Source organism: Melopsittacus undulatus, unplaced genomic scaffold (genome assembly GCF_012275295.1).
Source record: "Melopsittacus undulatus isolate bMelUnd1 unplaced genomic scaffold, bMelUnd1.mat.Z mat_scaffold_589_arrow_ctg1, whole genome shotgun sequence".
In the NCBI taxonomy this organism is placed as follows: Eukaryota; Metazoa; Chordata; class Aves; order Psittaciformes; family Psittaculidae; genus Melopsittacus; species Melopsittacus undulatus.
Genome location: NW_022994441.1, coordinates 25,208 through 49,228, shown reverse-complemented (window position 1 = coordinate 49,228; position 24,021 = coordinate 25,208). Strand labels below are relative to the sequence as shown.

Genomic DNA, 24,021 nt, shown 5'->3' with positions numbered 1-24,021 from the left:
CTGATCCAGTGCTGAGCTCTGCAGGAGAACCTGGGGAGCCCCAGCTGGGGATGGGGAGAGACACATAGAGACATATAGGGGACCCATAGAGACACATAGAGACATATAGGGACCCATAGGGATACATAGAGACACATAGAGACATATAGAGATACATAGAGACCCCATAGAGATACATAGAGACCCATAGAGACACATAGGGACATATAGGGACCCATAGAGAGCCCATAGGGACCCATAGAGAACCATAGGGCCCAATAGAGATTCATAGTGGACCCATAGGGACACATAGGGACCCATAGAGATACATAGGGACACATAGGGACCTATAGACACATAGAGACCCCATAGAGACACATAGAGACCCACAGAGACCCATAGACACCCCATAGAGACCCATAGACACCCATAGGGACTCATAGGGACCCATAGAGACCCATAGAGAACCATAGAGCACAATAGAGACCCCATAGAGACCCATAGTTACCCATAGAGACCCATAGGGACCCATAGAGACCCATAGAGACACATAGAGAGGCCATAGAGCCCCATAGAGACCCATAGTGACCCATAGAGACCCATAGGGACCCCATAGAGACCCCATAGGGACCCATGGAGACCCATAGAGACCCCATAGAGACCTATAGCCCCCCCATAGCCCCCCAGAGACCACTATAGAGCCCCATAGACCCCATAGAGCCCCATAGAGCCAATAGAGACCCCATAGAAACCCCATAGAGACCCATAGGACCCATAGCCCCCCACAGACCCCCATAGAGCCCAATAGAGCCAATAGGAACCCCATAGTTCCCCATTTCTCACCTCCTTCATCCATCCCATAGCAGGTTCCCCCCCCCCGACCCCAAACCGAAGCACTTGGGGGGGTTCTATGGGGCCCATTTGGCACCGGAACTCCCGACACGAGGCCACAGCACAGTCCTATGGGGCAGAGATGTGGGGCACAGAGAGACCCATAGAGACACATAGAGACCCCATAGAGACCAATAGAGACCCATAGAGACCCATAGAGACACATAGAGACACATAGAGCCCCATAGCCCCCCCATAGACCCCCATAGAGCCCCATAGAGCCCCATAGAACCCCCATAGACCCCCCCATAGACCCCCATAGAGCCCCATAGATCCCCATAGAGCCCCATAGACCCCCCATAGAGCCCCATAGACCCCCATAGAGCCCCATAGACCCCCATAGACCCCCCATAGACCCCCCCATAGAGCCCATAGACCCCCCATAGAGCCCCATAGACCCCATAGAGCCCCATAGATCCCATAGATCCCCATAGACACCCCATAGAGCCCCATAGAGCCCCATAGATCCCCCATAGACCCCCATAGAGCCCCATAGATCCCCCATAGACCCCTATGTACCCCCCATAGACCCCCCATAGACCCCCATAGAGCCCCATAGACCCCCCATAGAGCCCCCATAGACCCCCATAGACCCCCCCATAGACCCCCATAGACCCCCCCATAGACCCCCATAGACCCCCCATAGAGCCCCATAGACCCCATAGAGCCCCATAGACCCCCATAGAGCCCCACAGATCCCCCATAGACCCCCATAGAGCCCCATAGATCCCCCATAGACCCCCATAGACCCCCATAGACCCCCATAGAGACCCCATAGAGCCCCATAGACCCCCCATAGACCCGCATAGACCCCCCATAGAGCCCCATAGACACCCCATAGACCCCCATAGACCCCCATAGACCCCCATAGACCCCCCATAGACCCCCCATACAGCCCCATAGACCCCCATAGACCCCCCATAGAGCCCATAGACCCCCATAGACCCCCCATAGACCCCCCATAGACCCCCCATACAGCCCCATAGACCCCCATAGACCCCCCCATAGAGCCCCATAGACCCCCATAGAGCCACATAGACCCCCATAGACCCCCCATAGACCCCCCATAGACCCCCCATACAGCCCCATAGACCCCCCATAGACCCCCATAGATCCCCATAGACCCCCATAGACCCCCCATAGACACCCATAGACCCCCCATAGACCCCCATAGATCCCCATAGACCCCCCATAGACCCCCCATAGACACCCATAGACCCCCCATAGACCCCCATAGACCCCCATAGACCCCCATAGACCCCCCATAGACCCCCCATAGACACCCATAGACCCCCCATAGACCCCCATAGATCCCCATAGACCCCCATAGACCCCCCATAGACACCCATAGACCCCCCATAGACCCCCATAGATCCCCATAGACCCCCCATAGACCCCCCATAGACACCCATAGACACCCCATAGACCCCCATAGACCCCCATAGACCCCCATAGACCCCCCATAGACCCCCCATAGACACCCATAGACCCCATAGAGCCCCCATAGACCCCCCATAGACACCCATAGACCCCATAGAGCCCCATAGAGACCCATAGACCCCCCATTGCTCTCTCACCAGCAGGTGTCGCTGTCTCAGGCTCCTGGTTCCATCCGGGTCCTTCGGGGGATGCTCAGCGACCGCCTGGCACCGACTGGGGTCCTATGGGGCAGACCCATAGGGATCTATGGGGGTCTATGGGGTGTCTATGGGGTCTGTGGGGGTCTATGGGGGGATATGGGGGGTCTATGGGGTCTATGGGGGGTCTATGGGGGTCTATGGAGGTCTATAGGGGGTCTATGGGGCTCTATGGGAGGGCTATGGGGGGATATGGGGGTTTATGGGGGTCTATGGGGGGGTCTATGTGGGTCTATGGGGATCTATAGGGGTCTATGGGGGGTCTATGGAAGTCTATGGGGGTCTATGGGGGGGGATATGAGGGTCTATGGGGGTCTATGGGGGGTCTATGGGGCTCTATGGGGGTCTATGGGGGTCTATGGGGGGTCTATGGGGGTCTATAGGGGGTCTATGGGGGGTCTATGTGTCTCTATGTGTCTCTATGTGTCTCTATGGGGCTCTATGGGGCTCTATGGGGCCGTCCTCACCTGGCTGTGGGTCAGCTCCAGGCTGCCCCATAGCTGGTTCCCCCCCATTGCTGTGGGTACCAGGAAGGTGACGTTGATGGGGAGGCCTCGTTGGCCCCATAGCTTCACCTGTGGGGCAGAGAAGGGCTCTATGGGGCGGGGGGGGGGGGGGGGGGGGCAGCTCCTGCCCCACACTTATGGGGCAGGGCCCCACACGCTTACCTCGTAGTGATGGATCAATGGGCCCGATGGGGGGTTGGAGGAGGAGCTGTGGGGCAGAGGCAGAGATGTGGGGCAGGGACATGGGACTCATAGATGTGGGGCTGGTGACCCATAGGACCCATAGATGTGGGGCTGGGGACCCATTGGACCCATAGATGTGGGGCTGGGGGTGCATGGGACCCATAGATGTGGGGCTGGGACATTGGGACCCATAGATGTGGGGCTGGGGACTCATAGGACCCATAGATGTGGGGCTGGAGACCCGTTGGACCCATAGATGTGGGGCTGGGGACCCATAGGACCCATAGATGTGGGGCTGGGGGTGCATGGGACCCATAGATGTGGGGCTGGGGACCCATTGGACCCATAGATGTGGGGCTGGGACCCATAGGACCCATAGATGTGGGGCTGGGCACCCATAGGACCCATAGATGTGGGGCTGGGGACCCATTGGACCCATAGATGTGGGGCTGGGACATTGGACCCATAGATGTGGGGCTGGGGACCCATAGGACCCATAGATGTGGGGCTGGGGACCCATTGGACCCATAGGACCCATAGATGTGGGGCTGGGGACCCATAGGACCCATTGGACCCATAGATGTGGGGCTGGGGACCCATAGGACCCATAGATGTGGGGCTGGGGACCCATAGGACCCATATATGTGGGGCTGGGACATTGGACCCATAGATGTGGGGCTGGGACATTGGACCCATAGATGTGGGGCTGGGGCCCCATAGGACCCATAGATGTGGGGCTGGGGACCCATAGGACCCATAGATGTGGGGCTGGGGACCCACTGGACCCATAGATGTGGGGCTGGGGCCCCATAGGACCCATAGATGTGGGGCTGGGGACCCATTGGACCCATAGATGTGGGGCTGGGGACCCATTGGACCCATAGATGTGGGGCTGGGGCCCCATAGGACCCATAGGACCCATAGATGTGGGGCTGGGGACCCATTGGACCCATAGATGTGGGGCTGGTACCTGCTGATGCTCAAGTGAACCCCAATCTTCACTGGGACTTGGACACGTTCCTCTGGGGGCTCTGGTGCCGAAGAGTCACTGATGGGATCAATGGGATCAATGGGGTCAATGGGGATCAATGGGATCAATGGGATCAATGGGGTCAATGGGGGTCAATGGGGACCCAATGGGATCAATGGGGTCAATGGGGACTCAATGGGGTCAATGGGGCTCAATGGGGGTCAATGGGCACCCAATGGGATCAATGGGGATCAATAGGGTCAATGGGGATCAATGGGGTCAATGGGCACCCAATGGGGTCAATGGGAACCCAATGGGGTCAATGGGCACCCAATGGGGTCAATGGCACCCAATGGGATCAATGGCACCCAATGACACCCAATGGGCACCCAATGGGATCAATGGACACCCAATGGGATCAATGGCACCCAATGGCACCCAATGGGGTCAATGACACCCAATGACACCCAATGGCACCCAATGGGGTCAGTGGCACCCAATGGGATCAATGGGCACCCAATGGGGTCAATGGGACCCAATGGGGTCAATGGGCACCCAATGACACCCAATGGGCACCCAATGGGGTCGATGACACCCAATGACACCCAATGGGGTCAATGACACCCAATGGCCCCATACTCACCTATTGGCCTTGGCCACCAGTTCCAGCACTGGTCCCAGTTCAGCATCAAGGGGCACGTCCAAGGTGACCACGAAGGTGACCTATGGGGAGAGCTATGGGGCCTGGGGGCAGCTATGGGGCCAATGGGGGCAGCTATGGGGCCAATGGGGCTCTATGGGGCCAATGGGGGCTCTGTGGGGTCAAATGGGGGTTCTATGGGGTCAAATGGGGGCTCTATGGGGTCAAATGGGGGCTCTATGGGGTCAAATGGGGACTTCTATGGGGCCAATGGGGGCTCTATGGGGCCAATGGGGGCTCTATGGGGCCAATGGGGGCACCTATGGGGTCACATGGGGGCTCTATGGGGGTTCTATGGGGTCAAATGGGGGCTCTATGGGGTCATATGGAGGCTCTATGGGTTCTGGGTGGCATCTATGGGGTGAAATGGGGGCACTATGGGGCCTTGAAGGCATCTATAGGGGGTTTATGGGGTGAACTATGGGGTTAAATGGGGGCTCTATGGGGTCAAATAGGCCTTCTATGGGGTGAAAGGGCGTTCTATGGGGTCAAATAGGGCTTCTATGGGGTGATATGGGGCTCTATGGGGCAAAATGGGGCCTCTATGGGGTCAAATAGGGGCTCTATGGGGTTAAATGGGGCTCTATGGGGCCTTGAAGGCATCTATAGGGGGTTAATGGGGCTTCTATGGGGTCAAATAGAGGTTCTATGGGGTCTGGGTGGCATCTATGGGGCACTATGGGGTCTCTATGGGGTCTCTATGGGGTCTCTATGTGTCTCTATGTGTCTCTATGTGTCTCTATGTGTCTCTATGTGTCTCTATAGGTCTCTATAGGTCTCTATGTGTCTCTATGGGGTCTCTATAGGACTCTATAGGTCTCTATAGGTCTCTATGTGTCTCTATGGGGTCTCTATAGGACTCTATAGGTCTCTATAGGTCCCTATAGGTCCCACGTCCCTCTCTGGCCCCGCCCCCCGGTACCCACGTGATGTCCGGCGGGCAGCAGGGGGGGGCGGAGCGAGCAGCGGGTGCTCCTGCGCATGCGCGATCCGGGCTCCGAGCGGCAGAGGGGGGGGGAGGGGCTCCCGGAGGCCTGGAACGGAGGGGGGGGGAGGGGTCAAGTGGGGTCACATAGGGGTCAAATGGGGGTGAAATAGGGGCTCTATGGGGCGCTATGGGGTGAAATGGAGGCTCTATGGGGTGCTATGGGGTGAAATAGGGGTTCTATGGGGCGCTATGGGGTCAAATAGGGGTTCTATGGGGCGCTATGGGGTGAAATGGGGGTTCTATGGGGTGCTATGGGGTGAAATAGGGGTTCTATGGGGCGCTATGGGGTCAAATAGGGGTTCTATGGGTCGCTATGGGGTGAAATGGGGGTTCTATGGGGTGCTATGGGGTGAAATAGGGGCTCTATGGGGCGCTATGGGGTGAAATAGGGGTTCTATGGGGTGCTATGGGGTGAAATAGGGGTTCTATGGGGCGCTATGGGGTCAAATAGGGGTTCTATGGGTCGCTATGGGGTGAAATGGGGGCTCTATGGGTCGCTATGGGGTTAAATAGGGGTTCTATGGGTCGCTATGGGGTGAAATAGGGGTTCTATGGGGCGCTATGGGGTGAAAAATAGGGGCTCTATGGGGCGCTATAGGGTGAAATAGGGGTTCTATGGGGCGCTATGGGTTCTAATGGGGGCTCTATGTGTCTCTGTGTCTCTATGTGTCTCTATGGGTCTCTATGTGTCTCTATGTGTCTCTATGGTCTCTATGGGTCTCTATGTGTCTCTATGGTCTCTATGGGTCTCTATGGTCTCTATGTGTCTCTATGGGTCTCTATGTGTCTCTATGTGTCTCTATGTGTCTCTATGGGTCTCTATGTGTCTCTATGTGTCTCTATGTGTCTCTATGTGTCTCTATGGGTCTCTATGTGTCTCTATGTGTCTCTATAGGTCTCTATGTGTCTCTATGGTCTCTATAGGTCTCTATGGGTCCCACCTGCAGCAGCCTCACTCTGCGATAGGCCAGCACTGGATGATGCTGCAGCTCCACTATGGGGCCGGGGGAGCTCTCCCCATAGTTCCATAGGGCCAGGACCACGTCCACCCCATCGCTGACCCCCAACAGCACCGGCCTATGGGGCACATATGGGGTCAGGGGGTCAGGGGGGGGCACACGCTATGGGGCTGCCCCATAGATGGGGGTCAGACCCACCCGGACATGTTGATGGACACACGGAGGTCGTCAATGCAGACGTGGTCGGGGCCACAGTTGAGGTTGAAGGGAAGCTGTGGGGCAGAGGTGTGGGGCGCCCCATAGAGCACCATAGAGCAGCATAGGGCACCATTGATCATCATTGATACCCATTGATACCCATTGATCCCCATTGATCCCATTGATTCCCATTGAACCCATTGATCCCCATTGATCCCATTGATCCCCATTGATCCCACTGATCACCATTGATCCCATTGATCCCATTGATCCCCATTGATATCCATTGATCCCATTGATCCCCATTGACCTCCATTGATCCCCATTGATCCCCATTGATCCCCATTGATTCCCATTGATTCCCATTGATCACCATTGATCCCATTGATCCCCATTGATCCCATTGATCATCATTGATTACCATTGATCCCATTGATCCCCATTGATCCCATTGATAACCATTGATCACCATTGATCCCCATTGATCAACATTGATCACCATTGATCCCATTGATCACCATTGATCACCATTGATCCCATTGATCCCATTGATCCCCATTGAGCACCATTGAGCACCATTGATCCCATTGATCCCCATTGATCCCATTGATATCCATTGATCACCATTGATCCCCATTGATCACCATTGTCCCCCATTACCACCATTGCCCCCATTACCCCCATTGCCCCATAGACCCCATAGACCCCCATAGACCCCATAGACCCCCATAGCCCACATAGACCCCATAGACCCATAGACCCCATTGCCCCATAGCCCCATAGACCCCCATTGCCCCATAGACCCCATAGACCCCATTGCCCCATAGACCCCATAGACCCCATAGACGCCATAGACCCCATAGACCCCATAGCCCCATAGACCCCATAGACCCCCATAGACCCCATGGATCCCATAGACCCCATAGACCCCATAGACCCCATAGACCCCATAGATCCACCTTCCCCTCTGCCACCGTCTCCGTGTCCCAGCTCAGTCCTGGCCTGAGGCCTCCAGCTCCATCCAGAGCATCTCCAATGGCCTCGAAGCTGAACCTCAACAGCACTGGGGTTAGTGTGTCCCTTGGGCAGCCCTATGGTGTGGGGCAGACCCATGGATTCTATGGGGCAGCCCTATTGATTCTATGGGGCTGACCCATTGATTCTATGGGGCTGACCCATTGATTCTATGGGGCAGACCCATGGATTCTATGGGGCAGCCCTATTGATTCTATGGGTCACAGCCCCATTGATTCTATGGGGCACAACTCCATTGATTCTATAGGGAAGCCCCATTGATTCTATGGGGCAGCCCTATTGATTCTATGGGGCTGACCCATTGAGTCTATGGGGAAGACCCACTGATTCTATGGGGCTGACCCATTGATTCTATGGGTCACAGCCCCATTGATTCTATGGGGCTGACCCATTGATTCTATGGGGCAACCCTATTAGTTCTATGGGCAGTCCCATTGATTCCATAGGACAGCCCCATTGATTCTATAGGGCTGACCCATTGATTCTATGGGGCAGCCCCATTGATTCTATAGGGCAGCCCCATTGATTCTATGGGGCAGCCCCATTGATTCTATGGGGCAGCCCCATTGATTCTATGGGGCAGCCCCATTGATTCCATAGGGAAGCCCCATTGATTCTATGAGGCACAAACCCATTGATTCTATAGGGCAGCCCCATTGATTCCATAGGGCAGCCCCATTGATTCTATGGGGCAGCCCCACTGATTCTATAGGGCAGCCCCATTAATTCTATGGGGCAGCCCCATTGACTCTATAAGGCAGCCCCACTGATTCTATGGGTCCCATCCCCACTCCCCCCCATTGCCCCCTATGGCACTTACAGCCAGTGCTATGGGGTAGACCTGGCAGCTCTGGCCCAGCCCCATCCGGATGCTCCCATTGAGGACAGTGGCTCCATCCGGGAACACTGCACGAGCTGAGCTCCGGCCTGGGTCCAGCTCTGCCCCATAGCGGAGGGTGGTGGACACCTGGGAGCCTATGGGGAGAGGGGATGTGGGTCTGGGGGGGTCTATGGGGATCTATGGGGTTCTATGGGGTATCTATGGGGTCTCTATGGGGCCTCTATGGGGCTCTATGGGGTCTCTATGGGGTCTCTATGGGGCTCTATGGGGTCTCTATGGGGCTCTATGGGGTCTCTGTGGGGTCTCTATGGGGCTCTATGGGGCTCTATGGGGTCTCTATGGGGTTCTATGGGTCTCTATGGGGTCTCTATGGGGTCTCTATGGGGTCTCTATGGTCTCTATGTGTCTCTATGTGTCTCTATGGGTCTCTATGGGGTCTCTATGTGTCTCTATGGGTCTCTATGTGTCTCTATGTGTCTCTATGGGTCTCTATGGGTCTCTATGTGTCTCTATGTGTCTCTATGTGTCTCTATAGGTCTCTATGTGTCTCTATGTGTCTCTATGGTCTCTATGTGTCTCTATGTGTCTCTATGTGTCTCTATGTGTCCCTATGTATCTCTATGGGTCCCTATATGTCTCTATGTGTCCCTATGGTCTCTATATGTCCCTATATGTCCCTATATGTCCCTATGGGTCTCACCGTAGCCATCAGGTCTCCCCTTGGATGCTCTGATGCAGACCTCGGCCTTGGCCACCCCCTTGGGGGTCTCAGGTTCATGGCAGCCAATGGACGAGAGGGGAACCCGGGGGGGGGTGAAGGAGATGAGCACCCGGAGGCGGAGGAGGGGGCGGGACCTGCGGGTTACCATGGTTACCGGGGGGGGGGGTTGCTATGGTTACCGGGGGGGGGGTTACCATGGGTACCGGGGGGGGGGTTGCTATGGGGATGGGGGGTAAGGGATGGGGACCATGGAGATGGTTGCTATGGGGATGGGGGATAAGGGATGGATACCATGGGGATGGGGATGATGGTAATGGTTGCAATGGGGATGGGGATGGGGATGGTTGCTATGGGGATGGGGGTTAAGGGATGGGTACCATAGGGTGGTTGCTATGGGGATGGGGGTGATGGGGACCATGGGGACTGTTGCTATGGGGATGGGGGATAAGGGATGGGGACCATGGGGGTGGTTGCTATGGGGATGGGGGATAAGGGGTGGATACCGTGGGGGTGGTTGCTATGGGGATGGGGATGGAGATGGTTACTATGGGGATGGGGGATAAGGGGTGGGGACCATGGGGGTGGTTGCTATGGGGATGGATTCCAAGGTGATGGGGATGATGGGAAAGGTTGCTATGGGGATGGGGATGGAGATGGTTGCTATGGGGATGGGGGGTAAGGGATGGGGACCATAGGGATGGTTGCTATGGTGATGGGGATGGAGATCGTTACTATGGGGATGGGGGTTAAGGGGTGGGGACCATGTGGGTGGTTGCTATGGGGATGGGGGTGATGGGGATCATGGGGTGGTTGCTATGGGGATGGGGGATAAGGGATGGGGACCATGGGGATGGGGATGGAGATGGTTGCTATGGGGATGGGGGTGATGGGGACCATGGGGTCCATGGGGATGGGGAGTAAGGGATGGGGACCATGGAGATGGGTACCATAGTGATGGGGATGATGGGAATGGTTGCTATGGGGATGGGGGATAAGGGGTGGGGACCATAGGGGTGGTTGCTATGGGGATGGGGATGGGATGGTCACCATGGTAATGGTGACGGTGGCCATGGTGATGGGGTTGGTCCCCATAGGGATGCATTGGTTGCCATGGTGACCCCGATGGTCCCCATAGGGATGCATTGGTCCCCATAGGGATGCATTGGTTGCCATTGTGACCCCCATGGACCCCATAGGGATGTGTTGGTCCCCATAGGGATGCATTGGTTGCCATGGTGACCCCCACGGTCCCCATAGGGATGCATTGGTCCCCATAGGGATGCATTGGTCTCCATGGTGACCCCCATGGTCCCCATAGGGATGCATTGGTCCCCATAGGGATGCATTGGTTGCCATGGTGACACCCATGGTCCCCATAGGGATGCATTGGTCCCCATAGGAATGCATTGGTCACCATGGTGACCCCCATGGTCCCCATAGGGATGCATTGGTCCCCATAGGGATGCATTGGTCACCATGGTGACCCCCATGGTCCCCATAGGGATGCATTGGTCCCCATAGGGATGCATTGGTCCCCATAGGGATGCACTGGTCTCCATGGTGACCCCATTGGTCCCCATAGGGATGCATTGGTCCCCATAGGGATGCATTGGTCCCCATAGGGATGCATTGGTCTCCATAGGGATGCATTGGTCCCCATAGGGATGCATTGGTCTCCATGGTGACCCCATTGGTTGCCATGGGAACAGCGGGTACCTGAGCACCAGCACCTGACCCCTGGCGCCGATGGCCACATCCGGGAGCCAATCACCGCTCAGGTCCCGCCCCCCGCTCAGGGCCTGGCCCAATAGGGGAGGGGCCGACGGGAAGGAGGAGCCTGTGATGCGCTGAGGGAGCCAATGGGAGACAAGGAGAGACAATGGGAGCCAACGGGAGAGGAGGGAGATGATGGGAGCCAATCAGAGACAAGGGGACACAGAGGGAGCCAATGGGAGATGAGGGGACACAATGGGAGCCAATGGGAGACGAGGAGAGACAATGGGAGCCAATGGGAGATGAGGGGACACAGTGGGAGCCAATGGGAGACGAGGGAGATGATGGGAGACTATATCCCATCTATATCCCATATATCCTATATATCCCCTCTATCCCATATATCCCATACATCCCATACATCCCATATATCCCATCTATATCCCATATATCCCATCCATATCCCATCTATATCCCATATATCCCATATATCCCATCTATATCCCATATATCCCATCTATATCCGATATATCCCATATATCCCATCTATATCCCATATATATCCCATATATCCCATCTATATCCCATCCATATCCCATCTCTATCCCATACATCCCATATATCCCATGTATATCTCATATATCCCATCTATATCCCATATACATCCCATATATATCCCATATATCCCATCCATATCCCATATATCCTATCTATATCCCATATACATCCCATATATCCCATCTATATCCCATATATCCCATCTATATCCCATCTATATCCCATATATCCCATCCATATCCCATATATCCCATCTATATCCCATATATCCCATATATCCCATCCATATCCCATACATCCCATATATCCCATCTATATCCCATCCATATCCCATATATCCCATCTATATCCCATATATCCCATCTATATCCCATCTATATCCCATCTATATCCCATCCATATCCCATATATCCCATATATCCCATCTATATCCCATCTATATCCCATATATCCCATCTCTATCCCATACATCCCATATACCCCATATATATCCCATATCCATCCCATACACACCCCCTCCCTCCCCCCCTCCCCCCCCCCCCACCTGCGCATACGCCTCCTCCCCGAGGCTCCGCCCCCTGAAGACGTAGACGGCTCCGGCCCCGCCCCCCTCGTGCGGGGCGGCCACGCCCACCTCGGGGCTCCCGTCCCCGTCGAGGTCACCCAGGGGGCAGAGGGCGGAGCCAAAGCGGCCCTGGGGGTGACCCGGGTGACCCCGGAGGGGGGGGGAGCACCGGGGGGGGAGGGGCGTCTGTGGGGGGAGGGGGGAGGTTATGGGGCTGCTATGGGGATGCTATGGGGCAGATATCAGTCATCTATAGGGGGATATGGGGATATATGGGGGGATATGGGGGGATATGGGGGGATATGGGGATATATGGGGATATATGGGGGGATATGGGGATATATGGGGGGATATGGGGGGGATATGGGGGGATATGGGGGGGATATGGGGGGATATGGGGGGGATATGGGGGGATATGGGGATATATGGGGGGATATGGGGGGATATGGGGGGATATGGGGCAGCCCTGGGGGTGACCCGGGTGACCCCGGAGGGGGGGGGAGCACCGGGGGGGGAGGGGCGTCTGTGGGGGGAGGGGGGAGGTTATGGGGCTGCTATGGGGCTGCTATGGGGCTGCTATGGGGCAGATATGGGGGGATATGGGGGGATATAGGGGGATATGGGGGCATATAGGGGGGATATGGGGTGGCCCTGGGGGTGACCCGGGTGACCCCGGAGGGGGGGGGAGCACAGCGGGGGGAGGGGCGTCTGTGGGGCAGATATGGGGCAGATACGGGTCATCTATGGGGCAGCTATGGGGCTGCTATAGGGCAGCTATAGGGATGCTATGGGGCAGATATGGGGGGATATGGGGCTGCTATGGGGCAGATATGGGGGGGATATAGGGGGATATGGGGGGATATGGGGCTGCTATAGGGCATCTATGGGGCGGGTATGGGGGTCTATGGGGCAGCTATGGGGCAGATATGGGGGGATATGGGGGGATATAGGGGGATATGGGGGGGATATGGGGCAGATATGGGGGGATATGGGGGGATATGGGGGGATATGGGGGGATATGGGGCGGCCCTGGGGGTGACCCGGCTGACCCCGGAGGGGGGGGGAGCACCGGGGGGGGAGGGGCGTCTGTGGGGGGAGATATGGGGCAGATATAGGGCATCTATGGGGGTCTATGGGGGTCTATGGGGTCTATGGGGGGATATGGGGGGATATAGGGGGGATATGGGGGTCTATGGGGCTGCTATGGAGGGATATGGGGCTCATGTATGGGGTTCTATGGGGCTCCATGGGTCCTTCTATGGGGTTCTATGGGTCCCTCTATGGGTCCCTCTATGGGGTTCTATGGGTCCCTCCATGGGTCCCTCTATGGGTCCCTCTATGGGTCCCTCTATGGGGCTCTATGGGTCCCTCTATGGGGCTCTATGGGTCCCTCTATGTGTCCCTCTATGTGTCCCTCTATGGGTCCCTCTAAGTGTCCCTCTATGGGTCTCTCTATGGGTCTCTCTATGGGTCCCTATGGGTCTCTCTATGGGTCCGTCTATGGGTCCCTCTATGGGTCCCTATGGGTCTCTCTATGGGGCTCTATGGGTCCGTCTATGGGTCCGTCTATGGGGCTCTATGGGTCCCTATGTGTCTCTCTATGGGTCCGGCCCCACCTTGCCCCTGAGGCTGCAGATGAAGACGCGGCCGCCGCTGTTGGCCCCATAGAACATGGGGGCCCCGACGAGCAGCAGGTCGTGGGTCCCGTCCCCATCCTGGTCCAGGGGGCACAGGGAGGCCCCAAAGTAGGAGCCCACCTATGGGGCAGGAGATGTGGGGCAGCCCCATAGCGGGGGCCTCAACTGGGGCCCATTGATCAATGGAGACCCATTGATGACCCAAGACCCATTGATCACCCCAGACCCATAGATCAATGGAGACCCATTGATCCATTGAGACCCATTGATGACCCCAGACCCATTGATCAACTGAGACCCATTGATCATCCCAGACCCATTGATCCATTGAGACCCATTGATCACCCAAGACCCATTGATCAGTTGAGACCCATTGATCACCCCAGACCCATAGATCACCCCAGACCCATTGATCACTCCAAGACCCATAGATCAAGTGAGACCCATTGATCACCCAAGACCCATTGATCACCCCAGACCCATAGATCACCCCAGACCCATAGATCCATTGAGACCCATTGATCCATTGAGACCCATTGATCACCCCAGACCCATAGATCACCCCAGACCCACTGATCACCCCAGACCCATAGATCAATTGAGACCCATTGATCAATGGAGACCCATAGATCACCCCAGACGCATTGATCACCCAGACCCATAGATCACCCCAGACCCATTGATCAATTGAGACCCATTGATAACCCCAGCCCCATAGATCACCCCAGACCCATTGATCAATTGAGACCCATTGATAACCCCAGCCCCATAGATCACCCCAGACCCATAGATCACCCCAGCCCCACAGATCACCCCAGACCCATTGATGTCCCAAGACCCATTGATCACCCCAGCCCCACAGACCACCCCAGCCCCACAGATCCCCCCCCAACCCCCCCTGCCCCATAACTCACCTGTGTCCCCATAGTCTGTCCCATCACCTCCCCGCTATGGGGCTGCAGGAGGACCACGCGCCCCACATGGTGGTACCTGGGGGCCCCGAGTGCCAGCGCCCGGCCCCATGGCAGGGACAGGGCCTGCATGGAGTACCCTATGGGGCAGGGACCCCATTGGGGGACATGGATGACGTCATTGGTCATCAGGGACCCCATTGGGTGCCATGGATGACGTCATTGGTCATCATGGGACCCCATTGGTCATCATGGGACATTGATGACATCATTGGTCCTCATGGGACCCCATTGGTCATCATGGGACATTGATGACGTCATTGGTCCTCATGGGACCCCATTGGTCATCATGGGACATCGATGACGTCATTGGTCATCATGGGACCCCATTGGTCATCATGGGACATCGATGACGTCATTGGTCATCATGGGACCCCATTGGTCATCATGGGACATCGATGACGTCATTGGTCATCATGGGACCCCATTGGTCATCATGGGACATCGATGACGTCATTGGTCATCATGGGACCCCATTGGTCATCATGGGACATCGATGACGTCATTGGTCATCAGGGACCCCATTGGTCATCATGGGACATCGATGACGTCATTGCTCATCAGGGACCCCATTGGTTGCCTTGGGGACATCGATGACGTCATTGGTCATCAGGGACCCCATTGGTCATCATGGGACATCGATGACGTCATTGGTCATCATGGGACCCCATTGGTCCTCATGGGACATCAATGACCTCATTGGTCATCATGGGATGATGACGTCATCATGGGATGTTAATGATGTCATCATGGGACGTTGATGACGTCATTGGTCCTTACCCAGGTAGGAGTCACTGTCGCCATCGGAGGCATTGAGGAAGGTGCCTGCCCCATAGGCCCCATAGGCCCCATTGGCCCCATTGGCTCCATTGGCCCCATTGGCCCCATTGGCTCCATTGGCCCCATTGGCCCCATTGGCCCCATAGAGGAAGGCGCCTCCGGCCCAGGAATAGGCACCCACAGCGCCCAGGATGGGTCCTTCCTGAGGGGGGAGAGGGGACAGGAGGGGTGCTATAGGGTAACATAGGGATACATGGGATAATATGGGATAACATGGGATAACATAGGGTTGCTATAGGGATGCTATGGGGATGCTATTGGGATACTATAGGGATGCTATAGGGATGCTATAGGGATGCTATAGGGATACTATAGGAATACTATAGGGATACTATAGGGGTACTATAGGGATACTATAGGGGTACTATAGGGATACTATAGGGATGCTATTGTGGTACTATAGGGATACTATAGGGATGCTATTGGGTTACTATAGGGATGCTATAGGGATAGTATAGGGATGCTATTGGGATACTATAGGGATGCTATTGGGATACTATAGGGATGCTATAGGGATGCTATAGGGATACTATAGGGATACTATAGGGATGCTATAGGGATGCTATAGGGATGCTATAGGGATACTATAGGGATGCTATAGGGATACTATAGGGATGCTATTGGGATACTGTAGGAATACTATAGGGATGCTATAAAGATACTATAGGGATGCTATAGCGATACTATAGGGATGCTATTGGGATACTATAGGGATACTATAGGGCTACTATAGGCACACTATAGGGTTGCTATGGGGACACTATAGGCACACTATAAGGATGCTATGGGGATGCTATGGGGGCACCATAGACACACCATAGGGATGTTATAGGGATACTATAGGGATGCTATAGGGTTGCTATGGGCACACCATAGGGATGCTATAGGGATGCTATGGGGACACCATAGACACACCATAGGGATGCTATAGGGATACTATAGGGATACTATAGGCACACTATAGGGTTGCTATGGGGACACTATAGGCACACTATAAGGATGTTATGGAGGCACCATAGACACACCATAGGGATGCTATAGGGATTCTATTGGGATACTATAGACACACTATAGGGTTGCTATAGGGACACTATAGACACACTATAGGGTTGCTATGGGGGCACCATAGGGATACAATGGGGATGCTATAGGACCCTATGTCTCCAGTACCGGTGTGAGCAGTGCACTGATCCCCTCCTGAGCCATCTCCATACTGGGGGCCTGAGCCCCCCCCCCAGTGCCCTCCAGTGCCAGGATCCGGTCCTGGAGCAGGCGCTGGAGCCCATGGAGAGCCTGGAACGAACCAACCTGGAACACGTGGTCCTGGGGGGGGGACGACGACAGGGACCTGAGCTCCGTGAGGGCCTGGGGGTCCTGGAAGGCACTGCCCACCTGTGGGGGGGAGACAGTGGGGTGAATGGGGATGGGATGGGGTGGGAATGGGAATGGGGATGGGAATGGGATGGGATGGGATGGGATGGGATGGGGATGGGATGGGATGGGATGGGGATGGGAATGGGGATGGGGATGGGATGGGATGGGATGGGATGGGGATGGGATGGGATGGGGATGGGGATGGGATGGGATGGGAGGGGATGGGGATGGGGATGGGGATGGGGATGGGAATGGGATGGGATGGGATGGGATGGGATGGGGATGGGATGGGATGGGATGGGGATGGGATGGGGATGGGATGGGAATGGGATGGGGATGGGGATGGGATGGGAATGGGATGGGGATGGGATGGGATGGGGATGGGATGGGATGGGATGGGGATGGGATGGGATGGGGATGGGATGGGGATGGGATGGGAATGGGGATGGGATGGGGATGGGATGGGGATGGGAATGGGATGGGATGGGGATGGGATGGGGATGGGATGGGAATGGGAATGGGAATGGGATGGGAATGGGATGGGGATGGGAATGGGGATGGGGATGGGATGGGGATGGGATGGGATGGGATGGGATGGGGATGGGATGGGGATGGGATGGGATGGGGATGGGGATGGGAATGGATGGGGATGGATGGGGATGATGTATGGATGATGTATAGATGATGTATAGATGATGTATGGATGATGTATGGATGATGTATGGATGACGTATGGATGACGTATGGATGACGTATGGATGACGTATGGATGACGTATGGATGACGTATGGATGACGTATGGATGTCGTATGGATGTAGTATGGATGTAGTATGGATGTAGTATGGATGATGTATGGATGCTGTATGGATGCTGTATGGATGCTGTATGGATGACGTATGGATGACGTATGGATGACGTATGGATGACGTATGGATGACGTATGGATGACGTATGGATGATGTATGGATGATGTATGGATGATGTATGGATGCTGTATGGATGCTGTATGGATGACGTATGGATGACGTATGGATGACGTATGGATGATGTATGGATGATGTATGGATGATGTATGGATGATGTATGGATGATGTATGGATGTAGTATGGATGATGTATGGATGATGTATGGATGATATATGGATATATGGCTCCATAGCTGCCGTCTCCCTCACCCCAATCCCATATCGGGTCACCCCCATCCTCTCAGCCAATGGGATCACGTCCTCATAGTCCATCCCATCATCAAACTTCCTCCCATCAGTCACCACGATCAGGACCTTGGTGGCCCCATCCCGAGCTCCTCTGGCCGCTGTGAACAGCTGCGTCCTGCCCCATAGACACCCCATAGACACCCATAGCACCCCATAGACACCCCATAGACACCCTATAGACACCCCATAGACACCCCATAGACACCCCATAGACACCCCATAGACACCCCATAGACAGCCATAGACACCCCATAGACACCCCATAGACACCCATAGACACCCCATAGACCCCCATAGACACCCCATACCCACCCCATAGACACCCCATAGACACCCCATAGACACCCCATAGACAGCCATAGACACCCCATAGACACCCCATAGACACCCTATAGACACCCCATAGACACCCCATACCCACCCCATAGACACCCCATAGACACCCCATACCCACCCTATAGACACCCCATAGACACCCCATAGACACCCTATAGACACCCCATAGACACCCCATAGACACCCCATACCCACCCCATAGACACCCCATAGACCCCCCATAGACACCCCATAGACACCCCATAGACACCCTATACCCACCCCATAGACACCCCATAGACACCCCATACCCACCCCATAGACAACCCATAGACACCCCATAGACCCCATAGACACCCCATAGACACCCCATACCCACCCCATAGACAACCCATAGACACCCCATAGACACCTCATAGACACCCCATAGACACCCCATACCCACCCCATAGACACCCATAGACACCCCATACCCACCCCATAGACACCCCATAGACACCCCATACCCACCCCATAGACACCCCATGGACACCCCATAGACACCCCATACCCACCCCATAGACACCCCATAGACACCCATAGACATCCCATAGCCCCCATAGACACCCATAGACACCCCATAGACACCCATAGACACCCCATAGACACCCCATAGACAACCCATAGACACCCCATAGACACCCCATAGACACCCCATAGACACCCCATACCCCTCCGCAGTGGGGCTGTGCCCCATAGGCTGCTATGGGGTGTCTATGGGGTGTCTATGGGGCACTCACAGCGCAGTCCATATGGCTGTGGCTGTATGGGTTGACCTCTTGAGCTGCTGCACCTGCCCCACAAGTGCTATGGGGTCTGGGGAGCTCCGGAAGGTCTTGAAGTCAAACTGGTGCCGGATGATGTGGGAGAACTGGGACAGGGCAAACTGGGAGGGGGATACAGGGAATGGGGGATGGGGGGGAGGTTATGGGGACCCATTGAGTCAATGGAGAGGACCCCATTGGGTCAATCCAATAGGATCCCATTGAGTCGATCCAATAGGATCCCATTGGATCAATGGAAGATGACCCCATTGAGTCAATAGAAGAGGACCCCATTGAGTTGATCCAATAGGAACCCATTGAGTCAATAGAAGAGGACCCCATTCAGTCGACCCAATAGGACCCCATTGGATCAATGGACCCCAACCCATCCCCATTGATCCAATAGGACCCCATTGGATCAATGGACCCCAACCCACCCCCATTGACCCCCAATGGGGCAGCCCCATTGGATCAATGGACCCCAACCCACCCCCATTGATCCCCAATAGGACCCCATTGGATCAATGGACCCCAACCCACCCCCATTGATCCCCAATAGGACCCCATTGGATCAATGGACCCCAACCCACCCCCATTGATCCCCAATGGGGCAGCCCCATTGGATCAATGGACCCCAACCCATCCCCATTGATCCCCAATGGGGCAGCCCCATTGGATCAATGGACCCCAACCCACCCCCATTGATCCCCAATAGGACCCCATTGGATCAATGGACCCCAACCCATCCCCATTGATCCAATAGGACCCCATTGGATCAATGGACCCCAACCCCATTGATCCCCTATGGGGCAGCCCCATTGACCCTCTATGGGGCAGCCCCATAGATGCCCTATAGGTACCTGTGTGTCCGTCCCCTTGAACCTCTTTATGACGTCCCCTATGAAGCTCTTCATGGTCTGGAAGTCCTGAGGTCTGATGCTCCCTGACCCATCCATAAGGATAACCACATCCGTGGGGCGCTTGGGGCAATCTATGGGGCAGGACGTGGCTGTGGGTCCCTATAGGGCAGCTATGGGGCCGCTATGGGGAGCTCCATACCTGGTGGGGTCAATGGGATGAGCTGGAGCTGGTGGAGGTTGGAGTCCAGGAGGGCACAGAACCCATTGAGGTGGATGTTCTCCCCACAAGTGTGGGGCAATGTGGGGCCACAGGCCTATGGGGCAGGGAATAGGGACCTGTTGTGGGGTGGCCCCATAGGAAGACATTGGGGAGGCCCCGACCGACCCTACTCACCAAGGCCCCATTGTCCCCAATGGTCAGGGTCAGACCCATGGATGCGTTGATGGCACCTGGGGGGCCTGAGGATGGAGCAGTCACTTATGGGGCAGGGGGAGGCACTTGTGGGGCAGGGGGAGGTCACTTATGGGGTGTGGGAAGGTAACTTATGGGGCCTAGAGGTCACTTATGGGGTATGGGGGTCACTTATGGGGCAGAGGGAGGTCACTTATGGGGCCTGGAGGTCACTTATGGGGCAGAGGGAGGTCACTTATGGGGCCTGGAGGTCACTTATGGGGCAAGGGGAGGTCACTTATGGGGTGGGAAGGGGACTTATGGGGTAGAGGGAGGTCACTTATGGGGTGGGGGAGGTCACTTATCAGGTGTGGGGGTCACTTATGGGGCACAGGGAGGTCACTTATGGGGCAGGGGGAGGTCCCTTATGGGGTGTGGGGAGGGGACTTATGGGGTGTGGGAAGGGGACTTATGGGGCCTGGGGGTCATTTATGGGGTGTGGGGAGGTCACTTATGGGGCAGGGGAGAGTCACTTATGGGGCAGGGGGAGGTCACTTGTGGGGCAGGGGGAGGGCACTTATGGGGTGTGGGAAAGGGACTTATGGGGTATGGGGGTCACTTATGGGGCAGGGGGAGGGCACTTGTGGGGTGTGGGGAGGTTACTTATGGGGCAGGGAGAGGGCACTTATGGGATATGAGGGTCACTTATGGGGCGGGGGGGGTCTCTTATGGGGTGGGAAGGGGACTTATGGGGCAGGGGGAGGTCACTTGTGGGGCAGGGGGAGGTCACTTATGGGTCAGAGGGAGGTCACTTATGGGGTATGGGGGTCATTTATGGGGCCTGGGGTCACTTATGGGGCAGGGGGAGGTCACTTATAGGGTGTATGGGTCACTTATGGGGCCCTCACCCCTTATGGTCACCTCCTGGCAGGTCCCAGTTCGGTACCGGCACCGATGGATGCTCCCGTTTGCCCCTCGCTCCAATGGGGCCCCCACAAGGACCCTATGGGGAGGGGTCCACGATGTGGGGGGGGGCACTTGTGGGTCCCCAGCCCCATAAGTGTGGGGTGACCCCTCCCCCCCCATTACCATCCATCGTCAATGGGGCCAAACTGGGCCACGGATTGGCCGAAGGCTCCATTGGGGTCACCAGTGAACACCAGGGCTGAGTCCAGGTCCAGTAGGGAACTGGAGCTATGGGGCAGAGCTATGGGGCGGAGGGAGGGGATTGGTCAATGGGGGTGTGGGGCAGCCAATGGGAGGGGTTGGGGGGTGGGGGCAGCCAATGGGAGGGGTTGGGGTGATGACGTCAGCCAATGGGAGGGGTTGGTGGGGTGGCGTCAGCCAATGGGGTCATTGATAACCCAATGGGGGTCATTGATAACCCAATGGGGGTCATTGATGACGTCATCACCCAATGGGGTTCATTGATAACCCAATGGGGGTCATTGATGATGTCATCACCCAATGGGGTCATTGATGACGTCAGCACCCAATGGGGGTCATTGATAACCCAATGGGGGTCATTGATGACGTCATCACCCAATGGGGGTCATTGATGACGTCATCACCCAATGGGGTTCATTGATAACCCAATAGGGGTCACATTGGGGTCCCCCCCCCCAGACCCCCAAGTGGGCCCCCCCCCCGCCCCCCCCCTCCCCCCCCCATTTGGTACCTACCAGCACCCAATGGGGTTCATTGATGACGTCATCACCCAATGGGGGGTCATTGATGACGTCATCACCCAATAGGGGTCACATTGGGGTCGTCCCCCCCCCCCCCGGACCCCCAAGTGGGTCCCTCCCCCCCCCTCCCCCCCCCATTTGGTACCTACCAGCACCCAATGGGGTCATTGATGACATCATCACCCAATGGGGGTCATTGATAACCCAATGGGGGGGGGGTCATTGATGACGTCATCACCCAATGGGGTCATTGATAACCCAATGGGGGGGTCATTGATGATGTCATCACCCAATGGGGTCATTGATAACCCAATGGGGGGGTCACTGATGACATCATCACCCAATAGGGGTCACATTGGGGTCATCCCCCCCCGGACCCCCAAGTGGGTCCCTCCCCCCTCCCCCCCCCCATTTGGTACCTACCAGCACCCAATGGGGTTCATTGATGACATCATCACCCAATGGGGGTCATTGATCACCCAATGGGGGGGTCATTGATGATGTCATCACCCAATAGGGGTCACATTGGGGTCACATTGGGGTCACATTGGGGTCACATTGGGGTCCCCCCCCCCCCCCATTTGGTACCTACCGGCCGCCAGCAGCAGAACCAAAGGGACCATGGCCGAGAATGGGGCAACCAATGGGGAAGCGGAACAGGAAGGAAGGGGGAGGGGCTATGGGGGGGGAGGGGCTGGGGGGGGAGGGGCTGGGGGGGGAGGGGCTGGGGGGGGGGAGGGGGACCCATATACCTATATATGGGGTGTGGGGGGAGGGGCTATGGGGGGGGGACCCATGTATGGGGTGGGGGGAGGGGGACCCATATATGGGGGGGGAGGGGCAGAAAGGGGAAGGATGGGGGGGAGGGGTTATGGGTTATGGGGGGGGAAGGGCACCCATATATGGGGGGGAGGGGCACCCATATAATGGTGGGGGAGGGGCACCCATATAATGGGTAGGGGGGGGAGGGGGACCCATATATGGGGTGGGGGGGGACCCATATAATGGGGGGAGGGGCACCTATATATGGGGGGGGAGGGGTAGAAAGGGGAAGGATGGGGGGGGAGGGGTTATGGGTTATGGGGGGAGAGGTTTATGGGGGGGGATGGGGACCCATATATGGGGGGGATGGGGACCCATATAGGAGGGGGGACCCATATATGGGGTGGGACCCATATAATGGGTGGGGGGAAGGGCACCCATATATGGGGGGGGAGGGGCAGAAAGGGGAAGGAAGGGGGGGGAGGGGTCATGGGCTATGGGTTATGGGGGGGGAGGGGAAGGGAAGTTGTGGGTCACACCTCACCCCTCCCCCACATCCCCTTATGGAGCTATGGGGGATGTGGGTCTGGGGCCAATGGGGTGAGGGGCTATGGGGGGATGTGGCCATTGGCTACCATTGAACACCCATTGAACACCAGCTGTTTTGGGGCATTTTGGGCTGGTTTGGTTAATTTTGGGTTGTTTTGGTCAATTTTGGACCA

The 24,021-nt window shown here is 56.2% G+C and overlaps 1 protein-coding gene across 1 annotated transcript; it reads right to left on the bottom strand.

Moving 5' to 3' along the window:
• Positions 1 to 641: 641 nt before the first annotated feature.
• Positions 642 to 23,180, bottom strand: LOC117438740 (integrin alpha-X-like). The gene is made up of 29 exons (XM_034074175.1): positions 23,130 to 23,180; positions 21,939 to 22,056; positions 21,758 to 21,852; positions 20,853 to 20,917; positions 20,658 to 20,772; positions 20,459 to 20,589; positions 19,575 to 19,720; positions 18,442 to 18,595; positions 17,063 to 17,284; positions 15,833 to 16,034; positions 14,996 to 15,132; positions 14,061 to 14,201; positions 13,470 to 13,530; positions 12,951 to 12,967; positions 12,424 to 12,630; positions 11,325 to 11,455; positions 9,588 to 9,742; positions 8,867 to 9,021; positions 7,971 to 8,102; positions 7,012 to 7,085; positions 6,796 to 6,931; positions 5,793 to 5,900; positions 4,810 to 4,889; positions 4,167 to 4,244; positions 3,176 to 3,221; positions 2,975 to 3,082; positions 2,448 to 2,531; positions 770 to 939; positions 642 to 672 (listed from the first exon to the last, which is right to left on the bottom strand). Exons 1-29 carry the CDS (start codon positions 23,158 to 23,160, stop codon positions 642 to 644), a joined length of 3,330 nt encoding a protein of 1,109 aa, XP_033930066.1. The 5' UTR covers positions 23,161 to 23,180.
• Between the last annotated feature and the right edge of the window lie 841 nt (positions 23,181 to 24,021).